Source organism: Mustela lutreola, chromosome 10 (assembly GCF_030435805.1).
Source record: "Mustela lutreola isolate mMusLut2 chromosome 10, mMusLut2.pri, whole genome shotgun sequence".
NCBI lineage: Eukaryota > Metazoa > Chordata > Mammalia > Carnivora > Mustelidae > Mustela > Mustela lutreola.
The window spans coordinates 78,667,673-78,681,498 of record NC_081299.1 but is presented as its reverse complement, the minus strand read 5'-3'; the positions used below and the strand labels follow the sequence as shown (position 1 = coordinate 78,681,498).

General features: G+C 34.3%; 1 protein-coding gene across 9 annotated transcripts in view; it reads left to right on the top strand.

Annotated features, from left to right (window-relative positions):
* Positions 1–13,826, top strand: part of EVI5 (ecotropic viral integration site 5) — a 205,135-nt gene that overhangs the window by 132,356 nt on the left and 58,953 nt on the right. For all 9 annotated transcript variants that reach the window (XM_059138558.1, XM_059138553.1, XM_059138554.1 and 6 more), the window contains one exon: positions 1,021–1,167. In XM_059138558.1, coding sequence (XP_058994541.1) covers positions 1,021–1,167 — 147 coding nt within the window. The remainder of the gene's footprint in view (positions 1–1,020; positions 1,168–13,826) is intronic.

Sequence of the window (13,826 nt, the reverse complement as noted above, 5' to 3'; positions counted from 1 at the left end):
GTAAATTTAGCAAGGTTGAAAAACTGTAAAATGAGGAACCAGATTCTTCTGTCTTCGATTGTAAAATCCCTACTGTTTCTTTCAGACCCCTGATAGAATCTTAGGGTTGAAAGAAATCAGGCTATGTGGAGCCTGCATGGGGAAACTACTTCATGTCAGTCAAATTAAGGTCTCTATGTATTTTTTAGCATGTTCTATAGTTTTAATACATTGAACACCAACATTTATTGAGTTATTTCTATATACTAAGTGCTGTTCCATGTAATCTCTCATTTAATACTGAAGAGACCCGAATAAGAAATAGTGAGTATTTTTATATACATTTTTCAAATAAAAAAATAGAGATATTATAACTAGTTTGCTTAATCATCAAATAACAAGTCGGAATTCAAATCCAGTTCAGGTTCCTTAAAATGGCTGTGCTGTACATTGGAAAATAGAAGTGCATATGACACATTTCATGACATAAAGGATTTTACAGTCTAGTAAATGGTGATGGTACTTTTCAGTCAGTCTGTCTTTTTGGGAAGAGGAGTTAAATTCATCATATTTCTTTATCTACTCATTTGTATGATACTGCCCATTTCAGAAATTAATACTTCAGGGTCTGTGTAAACATTCTTTAAGTTTGTAGATAGTTATTGTATAAACAGAAAGTTAGGAAGAGTTTCTAATATAGACCTTAAGTATCTTCTGGATGACTCAATTCTTTTTTTTTTTTTTTTTTTTTTAATTTTTTTATTTTTTATAAACATATATTTTTATCCCCAGGGGTACAGGTCTGTGAATCACCAGGTTTACACACTTCACAGCACTCACCAAATCACATACCCTCCCCAATGACTCAATTCTTAAAGCACATTTATAATTTTTTAGTGTTTAACTATTATATGTTAAATAAAATCCACCTGTAACGGATAGCATTTTACATAATGTTATTGAGATATAATGGGGAGGTAAAAATTTGTAGATTTTTTGGGGGGTCTTTAATGTCTGAATATTTATATTTTTAATTATTAGAATCAGATCAACAGTAACCATCTTCGAAGAGCGGAACAAGAGGTGATTAGTCTGCATGAGAAAGTGCAGTATCTTTCGGCACAGAACAAAGGACTACTTACTCAATTAAGTGAAGCAAAGCGCAAACAAGCAGAGATTGAATGCAAGGTAAATATATTGGCTACCTAATGTTTTTGTCAATGTAATAATGCCTTTTTTGTTATGTCTCTTCATTATTTTAAAGGCAATAAAACCAAAAAGAGCTAATTTGGTTTCCCATTTTTCCTGCATTTGGTTTGGTCGTTGCTTTCAGACAGGTTAGCTCATCTTACTGTGAGGTGGATTTCTGGCAGGAAACCTCATTTCACCCACTCGGTTAAATGCCGGTTTAGGAAATTAAGTTAACCAAGTGGCTGAAAATTGGTATCTCTTTATAATTTTTCTTTTGACTTGTAGCTCTTTAAAGCCAAAGCTTTTAAAATTTAAAATTTAAAATTTAAAATTTAGGGAGATTAGGGCAACTCTCTTTGATTGGTATGGTATAGTATGCACTCAATATTGATATATGTTTTCTGGGTAGAGAGCAAAAGAAGTGTGTTTGCCCATGGTCTGGAAATTTGTGTACATTTCCCATTATTATTTTAATCAGTTTTTCTATTTTTTAATGCATGAAGTATTTGGATTTATAAAGCTTCAAAAAGTTTTTGAATTCAAGTGAATGTTTTCCTGAAGTCAGTTGCCAGTGCAGCTGTGGTGAGAGAGTGCGGGGATGAGGAGTGGGGTGGGACAAGGAGGGGGGTAAGACAAGAGAGAGTGAGTGTGAGAGAAAGAGAAATAACTAAAGATATGACCGTGGTCTCAGCATTAGAATAGATTACTAAGGACACGTTATGGAATTTAAAAAATAAAGTAGGCATCCATCTTTTCATGGTGATACAGCAGGAATGATGCTCTTTAAGATTCTAGCCTTATTATTCTATGATAAGAAATAAGACTTTCAGTGGTACATATGAAGCTGTAATTCCATCAACTTGTTCTGGTGTCATTAAAAACCCGGAGTGAAGCTTGAGTGGTTTATCAGTGTCACTGAAATCCAGAGATGAAATTACATCCTAATAAATATGCATGGCTGTTGCAATTTACACTGACAGAAATCTGTAGGCAGTACTGAAATTTGTGCTAACTTAAAATTAGTCCCTCTAGAAGGATGTGACTAGACTAATTTAAAAATAAAATGATGTGACATGAGGTTATATCAATTTGATTTGTCTTTCTAATATGTGATTAAATTTTTATGATGCCATATTGTCTGTGCTGACTTATTTTTAATAAAGAGCTAAACTTAATCTCTTTTCAAATTATTGGGGTTTTTCTTAAACATAGGTTGCTAACACTGTTACTGGATTTAATATTGTTCCTCAAATGCCTTAGCACCTTTTAAGTAAAGTAAGGTGTTCTTTGGAAATAATTTTTGGGATTTGCTGATGAAGAAAAATATAAATATATATATTTTAAATTTAAGGAATAGGCTCAGATTCAGAATTTTAGAAAATGTTAAGAGCCAATATTTTATTTTTAATTGTTCAGTAATAAACCTGTGAAATTTGTTACAAATGCTGATTCTTATATCTGTTTGTGTGTTTAGCCTGTATATTGATTTATTCAATATTTTGTAATACCTTTTATAGATTTTGAGAATGCCCAGTGTGTCATTACCATAGCATCTAGTACATTATAATCAAGTGTATATATTTTATCTTGTTATACTGGAACACTTCAGGAATAAACCCTAACTTTTTCAAGGAAGCTAGTCCTTGAATTATGGAAATCTGGTTCATTTTCATTTAATTTTTTTTTTTTTTTTTAGATTTTATTTATTTGAGAGCAAGAGAGCATATATATAGGTATGCACACAAGTTGGGCAGAGGGTTAGAGGGAGGGGAAGAAGCAGACTCTCCACTGAGCCGGGAGCTGGACTCTGGGCTCCATCCCAGGACCCTGAGATCATGACCTGAGCTGAAGGCAGACACTTAACTGATTGAGTCTTCTAGGTGCCCACCCCTCATTTAGTTATGTATGATTATAGCTTGTAATTTGTTGATAAAGAACTATTAAATTTCATTTTATTTTTCATTTATGTAATATATCAGGATACTGTTTTTAGTATTAATGCTATTTTCCTTCTACAACTGAATTTGAATGTTCCTGCTTAAAAGATGAAAATAATAAGTCTGTAATCTCCAATATGAAAATTCAAAACATTCTGAAACCCAAACATTTTCTCATAAATTTCACAGAAATTCATTTGGGTGGCCATTTATAATTTTTGTTTTATCCCACTTGGTGCGAATATTTATACTTTACAGTTTCATCGTGTTTAGTACTAAGCAAGGTATTTCAATATGGATGCAACCTTGTGGATAATACTAATGTATGGTTCATGTATTTTATTATTTTTCTAAAATCTAAAAAATAAAAAAAATTCTATGACATATTTGCCAAGATTTTAGTAATGAGATTGTGGGATTTCCTACATAAATCTAAATTTGAAGAGGATAGAAGGATTTTATATTCTCTAATTCTACATATATAAAGAGAGATACCAATATAGATAAGTATCTATCCATGGAAAAGGCATAGTATAATAATTCATATATAAACTTGTAAAATTATATGATAAGTAATTTTTAAGTAAGAAAGTCAGTATTTTACTATGATTATAACATTGTACATATTTGTAATAATGACAAGAAGGAAACAGGAAGAAAATAAACCTGGTGCTTATATATAATATAAACCTTTTGAAAAAATTTTATATATTTATTTGTCAGAGAGAGAGAGTACAAACAGGGGAAGTGGCAGACAGAGGGAGAAGGAGACTCCCCACTGAGTAAGGAGCCTGATGTAGGACTCAACCCAGGACCCTGAGATCATGACCTGAGCCGAAAGCAGATGCTCAACTGATTGAGCCACCCAGCTGTCCCTAATATGAAATTTAATAGCTTAATACATATGTATTTTTTCATAATGCTTTGATTTTTTAACAGTATAAGTGAAAGCATTGCTCATACTCTTTCCCCTTTCATCTCATTCTCTTCCTGAGTCTACCATATACCCTTTCTTTTATCTTTTTGCTATGTGACTGCTTTTATTTTCTGATCCGTCCTTTGAGATTTTTTTTTTTAAAGATTTTATTTATTTATTCAAGAGAGAGAGTGAGAGAGAGAGAGCGCGTGAGAAGAGTAGCAGGGGCGATAGGGAAGCAGACTCCCCAGTGAGCAGGAAGCCTGATGTGGGGCTCCATTCTAGGAACCTGGGATTATAACCTGAGCAGAAGACAGATGTTTAACTGACTGAGCCATCCAGGTGCCCCTCTTTCAGAGTTTCTTTTAGGCAAATACAAGCAAGTAGAAGTACATAATTTTTCTTTTCACTTTTTTACATAAAAGTTAACATATTGTGTGTTCTTCTCCTTGCCTTTTTTTTGGTCACTATAGTTTTTTTTCAATGTCATTATATTTTATAAAGCTTTCAATATCAGTACTTCAAGAGCCTTATTAGTTTCTAAGGTACATTGTTTTCCATGGATGTCTTGTAGTATACTTAACTAGATTCTTGTTGATGGGCACACGGATTGTCCCCAGTGTTTTTGCTGCCACAAGCAGTGTACTTAATAACCTCTTGTACATATATAATTTCAGACATACAGAGTTATATCCACATTCTCTACCTATAGAGATATATCCACATGTTCCTTTAGATTGGTCAATGGGTAAATGCATTTGTACTTACGTAAAATTTTGTCAGATGACACTTCTTGGGTTGAACCGTTTTGTACTCTGACCAAGAGGGCATGATAGTACTTGTTTCTCCATTATATTACTTTAAAAGATACTTACAAAGTATATAGCCAAACCTTTTCATTTTAAGTAGATATAACTTGCATATTTTGGAACAGTGATTCTCAAATAAGGGTGGGAGAAGGTGAGATTATGAGACTTCAAAGAATTATGGCATCTGTTTACATATTCATCAAATACTTGGGCAATCTTTATTTGTTAGTATTATAGGCACTGGGGACTCAGTAGTGAAGAAAGTGAGCACAGTGTTTATTGAAACAATAAATAAAAAATACATAAGATCATTACTAATGATGTACTATAAAGTGGGAGGTAAGAGGAAGTGGTGATGAAGATGGAGTGCCAGGAGGTGGTATCAAAGCTGAGATGTGAGGAATAGGAAAGCAGCAGCCATGTGAAGTGCCAGGGGAAGGCTCCTCACCATGAAAGGGTCACAGAGTTCAAGATCCAAAAGCAGAAAAGAAGTTGGTTGCTGAGTCTTGTATAAAGTAAAAAGCCAATGACATAAAAACCAGGGAAGTAGGTTGGGACTGCACATCTTACCATATAAAATTTTACTTCCCATACTAATGAGTTTGGGTTTTACTCTTAAGTGCTGTGGAAGCCATTGAAAGATTTTAAGCAGAAAATCAACTATGACTTTTTCTGTTTTGCTGTATTTCCTTCAGGTTTTTTTGTTTGTTTGTTTTTTACGTTTAATTTTGACATTTTTGTTTACAGAAAAGCAGCAAAAATAGTAGTTACCATATAACTTTTTATCAGCTTCTCCTAATGTTAACATTTTATATAACCATGATACATTTATCACTAGTAAGAAATGAATGAAACTACAGACTTTATTCAGATATCCCCACTAGATTTCTGTCTCCTCTAATCTGTGACAGTTTCTTAATGCTTTGTTATCTTTCCTTAGACCTTTATTATTGAAAAATACTGGTCAGTTATTTTGTAGAATATCCTTCAGCTTAGGATTGTATGTTTTCTCATGATTAGACTGAGATAATGTATTTTAGGAAAGAATACAGAACAGAAGTGTCCTTCTTAGCACATCATGTTAGAAGGCATTTTGTATTAATATGTTAATGCTGTTAACCCTGATCATTTAAGTTGGTGTCTGCCAAGTTTTCTCCACTACAGAGCTTTTTTCCTCTCATACTGTGTTCATTACAAGTAAGTTATTAAGTCCAGCCCAGTCTGACAGCCGGCAGGGATGTTAAGCTACACCCCCTCAAGGAAAGAGTGTCAAAAAACTTGTGGACATATATTAAAACCACCACAGTAATTAATAAATATTTGGGGGGAACTATCTTTTTTTTTTTTTTTAAAGATTTTATTTATTTTATTTGACAGACAGAGATTACAAGTAGGCAGAGAGGCAGGCAGAGAGAGAGGGGAGGAAGCAGGCTCCCTGCTGAGCAGAGAGCCCGATTCGGGGCTCGATCCCAGGACCCTGGGATCATGACCTGAGCCGAAGGCAGAGGCTTTAACCCACTGAGCCACCCAGGCGCCCCCTGGGGCGGAATTATCTTGAGGTCATGAAAATATCCTTAAAGTTTCAGCAACTAATTTTAGCATTTGTTAGGGGACATTGCTTATAGCAATTAATGTAATTATTTTTCAAAAGAACACACATACCACTGTGTGTAGAGATAGGTTTGGCTGGGGTTGGAGACAGATTTGTTATGAGGTCTTCAGGAAATAGTACAATACAGGTACTAGCTTGGGCTCAGGTATTAACATTTAAATAAAGAGAAGTAGATAAATTCACAATCTGTTTTTTGTACAGAACCAACAAGACTTGGTGATTAGATTGGAGAGGGAGAAGATTAAGGGGAATTTTTTTTAACGTGATTAACGTAATTTTGTATAATTTATAATATTTACATTTGGAAGTATTACATTTATTACATATGTTGCATATAATAGATACACTTATAAGTATTATATATTATATTATATATATTATAAATAATATAATTTATTTGATTAATATAATTTCTTACCTACTGCTAACTAAAATCAGGAGACTATAAATGTATTAGTTATCTATTACTATTTTTTAAATTACCTCTAAAACTTAGTGGCTTAAAATAGCAATAAGCACCAGTATCCTAGAGTTTTTGTGGGTCAGAAATTCAGGAGCAGTTTAACCAAGTGGTTCTGGTTTAGAGTCTCTTACGAGGCTGCAGTCATTGAAGGCTTAACTGCAGCTAATGGATGAGGTGTTTTAGGTGGCCCTCTCACAAGGTTGAAAGTTGGTGCTGACTGCTGGAGACATCACTGCCCTAGAAGGGATTTCTCTTAGTAAAGGATTTAGACAACTATAGAAACAAGCACAATGCAGAATGAGTAGTGCTGTGATTGAGGTATATAGGAGTTTAGTGTTAGGATAATGCTTCAAGAAAGGCTAACTGAGGAATGATTGAGCTAAGACATTAAAGCTATGTAGGAGTTAAGGAAAGACAATAAATAGAGTTCACTGGACAGAGGGAATGGCATATGTGAAGAATAAAAATAAGAAAGAAGAGGTTGCTTGAACTTAAAGTTCATTGTAGCTGGAGGTAAGTATCATAAGGAATACTGGTAAGATATGAGGCTGGAACAGTGAATAGGGAGTGAAATCATACAATTTAGGACACCAGTATAAGGACCTGAGTCATTATCTCAAGATCTGTGGAATGCCATAAAGTATTTAAACTAAGGGAGTGACAAAATGAGATTTGAATTTTATGAAATAGAGACACAGTGCTGTGCTAGAGCCAGCCAGTAAAGGCTTCCAAGAACCAGTTGTTAAATTTTTAGGAATTTTGCGACTTGCTTGTTAAAACAGCCATATGAACAATTAAGTCATATAGCATAATTAAATTGTGATAGGGCAAAGGTAATAAGTAATCAAACTTTAACATTTCCTACTTATTTTTACCTTTTACTACTATCTGTGCTTTTGAGGTTATTTAGACCCCCTGTATCTGTACGGTGGAAGTACCATATAATAGTGTTCCACTGTACATTTCTTCCCAGCTCAGTGTTCAGTAATATTAACGTTGATAGCTTGAAAGGAGCCATGGTGGGATGATTTACATCACGTTAGTTGTCAAACTACAAATCAGGACTGGATTTTTTTGTTGACAATCTAGACCAGATGTTGGTAGACTGTAGCCCATAGCCCATAGCCCAAATCTGTCTGGTTGCCTGTTTTTAGAAGTAAAGTTTTATTGGAATACAGCCTTGCCTGTTTCTTTATGTATTGTCCATGGCCACTTCCACATTGCAGCAATGACAGATACAATATTTGTGATACATTATATGGCCCATAAACCTAAAATATTTACTATCTGGCCTTTTAAGGAAAGGCATTTGATGCCTGTGCTTGATTTTTTTTTTTTTTTATTTGTGTGCTTGATTTTTAATGCAGATAAAAGTTTAAAAATATGTTGTTATCTTCAGCATATGCATTATGACTAGCACAAAATTTTTAAGGAAAATTTCCTTCAGTATTTGATTACTGTCACCAGAATCAACAAAAAACTTGCTCACATTATTAACAGATGAGTGAAATTGTAACATAAGTCTTATTTGTTTCACTTTCATCTTTTCTCTAACAAAAATATTCAGTCAACATTTATATCAAAACTTTACTTTTTCCCCAGTTTCAACCATTGATGGCTCATGGATGTAGTAGTTTAGAAAAAAATCAATGAAAGCATTCTGTGAGAATACAGTGACTGCACAGAATGGGCAATGAGTATTGTATATCTTATTATCTATATGTTATATTATATATATCCTCTGTGTCAGTTTATGTTAAAAGATATAATAAACTTATTCATGAACACATGTGTGCACACACACACAAACAGCCCTAGGAGAAAGCTGATTGCTAGACAATTTTTTTTATTACATATAATGTATTATTTGCCCCAGGTTACAGGTCTGTGAATTGTCCAGCTTTCCCCATATCCCATATCCTCCCCAATGTCCATCACCCAACCGCCCTCTCCATACACCCCTGTTTCATTTGCTGTGCAAAAGCTTTTGATTGTGATGGAGTCCCAGTGGTTCATTTTTGCCCTTGCTTCCCTTGCCTTTGAATTTGCTGCAAAGAATTGAATTTGAATTTCCAGGAAGAATTTGCTGCAGCTGAGGTTGAAGAGGTTGCTGCCTATGTTCTCCTCAAGGGTTTTGATGGATCCCTGTCTCACATTGAGGTCTTTCATCCATTTTGAGTCTATTTTTGTGTGTGGTATAAGGAAATGGTCCAGTTTCATTCTTCTGCATGTGGCTGTCCAACTTTGCCATCATGATTTGTTGAAGAGACTGTCTTTTTTTCCATTGGACATTCTTTCCTCTTTGTCAAAGATTAGTTGACCATAGAGTTGTGGGTATATTTCTGGGGTCTCTATTCTGTTCCATTGATCTATGTGTCTTTTTTTGTGCCAGTACCAGTCTTGAGGATTATAGCTTTGTAATAGAACTTGAAGTCTGGAATTGTGGTGCCACCAACTTTTTGACTTTCTTTTTCAACATACCTTTGTCTATTCGGGGTCTTTTCTGGTTCCATATAAATTTTAAGATTATTTGTTCCATTTCTTTAAAAAAATTGATAGGGATTGCATTAAATGTGTAGATTGCTTTAGGTAGCATAGACATTTTCACAATATTTGTTCTTCCAATCCAGGAGCATGGAACATTTTTCCATTTCTTTATGTCTTCCTCAATTTCTTTCATGAGTACTTTATAGTTTTCTGAGTTCAGATTCTTTGCCTCTTCGATTAGGCTTATTCCTAGGTATCATATGGTTTGGGGTACAATTGTAAATGGGATTGACTCCTTAATTTTTCTTTCTTCTGTCTTGCTGTTGTTGTATAGAAATGCAACTGATTTCTGTACATTGATTTTATATCCTGACACTTTACTGAATTCCTGTATGAGTTCTTGCAGTTTTGGAGTGGAGTCTTGGGTTTTCCATATAAAGTATCATATCAGCTGCAAAGAATGAGAGTTTGACTTCTTCTTTGCTGATTTGGATGCCTTTTATTTCTTTTTGTTGTCTGATTGCTGAGGCTAGAACAAATAGTACTATGTTGAATAGCAGTAGTGATAGTGGACATCCCTGCCATGTTCCTGACCCTAGGAGAAAAGCTCTCAGTTTTTCCCCATTGAGAGTGATATTGGCTGTGGGTTTTCCATAGATGGCTTTGATGATATTAAAATATGTACCCTTTATCCCTACACTTTGAAAAGTTTTGATGAAGAAAGGATCCTGTACTTTGTCAAATGCTTTTTCAGCATCTATTGAGAGTATCATATGGTTTTTGTTCTTTTTTTTTTTTTAATTAATGTATTGTATCACATTGATTGCAGCCCTGGAATAAATCCCTCTTGGTCGTAGTGAACAATCCTTTTAATGTACTGTTGGATCCTATTGATTAGTATTTTGGTGAGAATTTTTCCGTCTGTGTTCATCAAGGATATTGGTTTGTAAGTATTCTTTTTGATGGGATCTTTGTCTGGTTTTGGGATCAAGATAATGCTAGCCTCCTAAAATGAGTTTGACACTTTTCCTTCCATTTCTGGTTTTTGGAACAGTTTCAGGAGAATAGAAATTAATTCTTCTTTTGCTTTGGGGAGATTTTTGATGACTGCATCAGTCTCCTTACTGATTTTGGGTCTGTTCACATTTTCTATTTCTTCCTAGTTCAGTTTTGGTAATTTATATGTCTCTAGGAATGCATTCATTTCTTCCAGATTGTCAAATTTGCTGGCGTATAGTTGCTCATGATATGTTCTTATAATTGTTTCTATTTTGTTGGTGTTGGTTGTGATTTCTCCTATTTCATTCATGATTTTATTTATTTGGGTCCTTTCTCTTTTCTTTTTGATAAGTTTGGCCAGGGCTTTATCAGTCTTATTAATTCTTTCAAAACCTTTGCTCCTAGTTTCATTGATCTGTTCTACTGTTCTTTTGGTTTCTGTTTCATTGTTTTCTGCTCTGATGTTTATTATTTCTCTTCTCCTGCTGGGTTTAGGCTTTCTTTGCTGTTCTTTCTCCAGCTTCATGTGTAAGGTTAGGTTGTGTACTTAAGACCTTTCTTCTTTTTTAAGAAAGGTTTGTATCGCTATATACTTTCCTCTCAGGACCATCTTTTCTGTGTCCCACAGATTTTGAACAGTTTTGTTTTCATTTTCATTTGTTTCCATGAATTTTTTCAATTCTTCTTTAATTTCCTGGTTGACCCATTTATTCTTTAGTAGGATGCTCTTTAACCTCCATGTATTTGAGTTCTTTCCAACTTTCCTCTTGTGATTGAGTTCTAGCTTCAGAGCATTGTGGTCTGAAAATATGCAGGGAATGATCCCAATCTTTTGGTACCAGTTTAGACCTGATTTGTGACCCAGAATATGATCTATTCTGGAAACTGTTCATGTGCTCTAGAGAAGAATGTGTATTCTGTTGCTTTGGGATGGAATGTTCTGAATATATCTGTGATGTCCATCTGGTCCAGTTTGTCATTTAAGGCCTTTATTTCTTTGTTCATCTTTTGCCTGGATAACCTGTCCAATTCAGTGAGAGGGCTGTTAAAATCCTCTATTATTATTGTATTATTGTTGATGTGTTTCTTTGATTTTGTTATTAGTTGGTTTATATAGTGTTTTATATATATATATATATATATATATATATATATATATACACACATACATATAGTTATATAGTTTATATATATATAGTTATATAGCTTATATAGTTTAAGATTGTTAGATCTTGTTGGACAGACCCTTTGAGTATGATATAGTGTCCTTCCTCATCTCTTATTATAGTCTTTGGCTTAAAATCTAATTGATCTGATATAAGGATTGCCACCCCCGCTTTCTTTTGATGTCCATTAACATGGTAAATTATTTTCCACCCCCTCACTTTATTTTTTTTTAAGATTTTATTTATTTATTTGACAGACAGAGATCACAAGTAGGCAGAGAGGCAGGCAGAGAGAGAGGAGGAAGCAGGCTCCCCGCGGAGCAGAGAGCCGATGCGGGGCTCGACCCCAGGATCCTGGGATCGTGACCTGAGCCGAAGGCAGAGACTTTAACCCACTGAGCCACCCAGGCGCCCCACCCCCTTACTTTAAATCTGGAGATGTCTTTGGGGGTAAAATGGGTTTCTTGTAGATAGCGTATTGATGGGTTCTGTTTTTTATCCATTCTGATATCCTGTGTCTTTTGATTGGGGCATTTAGCCCATTTACATTCAGAGTAACTATTGAAAGATCTGAATTTTGTGTTGTCTGTAAGATGACTGTTACTCTGTATTGTCTCTGTTCCTTTCTGGTCTACTACTTTTAGGTTCTCTCTTTGCTTAAAGGACCCCTTTCAATATTTCCAGTAGGGCTGGTTGGTGCTTACAGTTCTTTCAGTTTTTGTTTGTCCTCGAAGCTTTTTCTCTCTCCTTCTATTTTCAACGATAGCCTAGATGGATATAGTATTCTTGGCTCCATATTTTTCCTCATTTAGTGCTTTGAATATATGATGCCAGTTCTTTCTGGCCTCCCAGGTCTCTGTGTATAAGTCTGCTGCCAATCTAATATTTCTGCCATTGTATGTTACAGACTTCCTGTCCCAAGCTGCTTTCAGGATTTTTTCTTTGTCACTAAGACTACTAAGTTTTACTACTAGAAGATGGGATGTAGACCTGTTTTTATTGATTTTGAGGGGGATTTTCTGTGCCTCCTGGATTTTGATGCTTGTTCCCTTTGCCATATTAGGAAAATTCTCTACTATAATTTGTTCCAATAAACCTTCTGCCCCTCTCCTCCTTCGGGAATCCCAATTATTCTAATATTGTTTCGTTTTATGGTATCACTTATTTCTTAAATTCTCCTTTCATGGTTCAGTAGTTGTTTGTCTCTTTTTTGCTCAGCTTCTTTATTCTCCATCATTTGGTCTTCTGTATCACTAATTCTCTCTTCTGCCTCATTTGTCCTAGCAGTAAGAGTGTCCATTTTTTTATTGCACCTTATTAATAGCTTTTTAAATTTCTAGTTGGTTAGATTTTTGTTCTTTTATTTCTCCATAAAGAGATTTTATTTCTTCAAAAAGGGTTTCTGTAATATCTTCCATGGCTTTTTTGAGCCCTGCTAACACCTTGAGAATCATCATTCTGAACTGTATTTCTGACATATTAGCAATATTTGTATTGGTTAGGTCCCTAGCCTTTGGTACTGCCTCTTGTTCTTTTTTCTGTGGTGAGTTTTTCTGCCTTGTCATTTTATGCAGATAAGAATATATGAACGACAGAATAAAATACTAAAAGGTTGGCAAAGACCCTAGAAAAATGTATGCTAATGAAATCAGAAGAGACCCAAAATTGGGGGGAAAAGAAAGGGGGATGTTAATTTTTATCTATATCTATATCTATATCTATATATCTGGTGAATAGAACAGAGCCACCCACTTGATTTGGGGTGTAATCTGGTCTCTTAGTACAAACTACCTCCCAAAGTTTTAAAGAAAGAAAAACTTATATATCTATAAAATAAGAGTAAACATAATGAAGCGATAGAATATGACTGTAATGTTGAAAATTTAAAAAAATATATAAAAAAGGAATTGATAAGTTTGTTGGAAAAAGAGAAAAAAAAGGAGGAGAGAATGTGTTCAGACTGGAGACTAAACAAAGCCATGTACTAGATTTAGGGTATATTTTTATGTATTAGAAGAAATTGTATCCCAGAATTTTAAAGAAAAAAACCCCCATACATATACAAAAAATAAGGTTAAATACAATGAAGAGATAAAATATTACTATAAAAATGAAGGTTTAAAAATATATATATCTATTTTTTTATAAGGGTATTTTTTTTAAGATTTTATTTTTTTATTTATTTGACAGAGAGAGATCACAGTACACAGAGAGGCAGGCAGAGAGAGAGAGAGGGAAGCAGGCTCCCTGCTGAGCAGAGAGCCTGA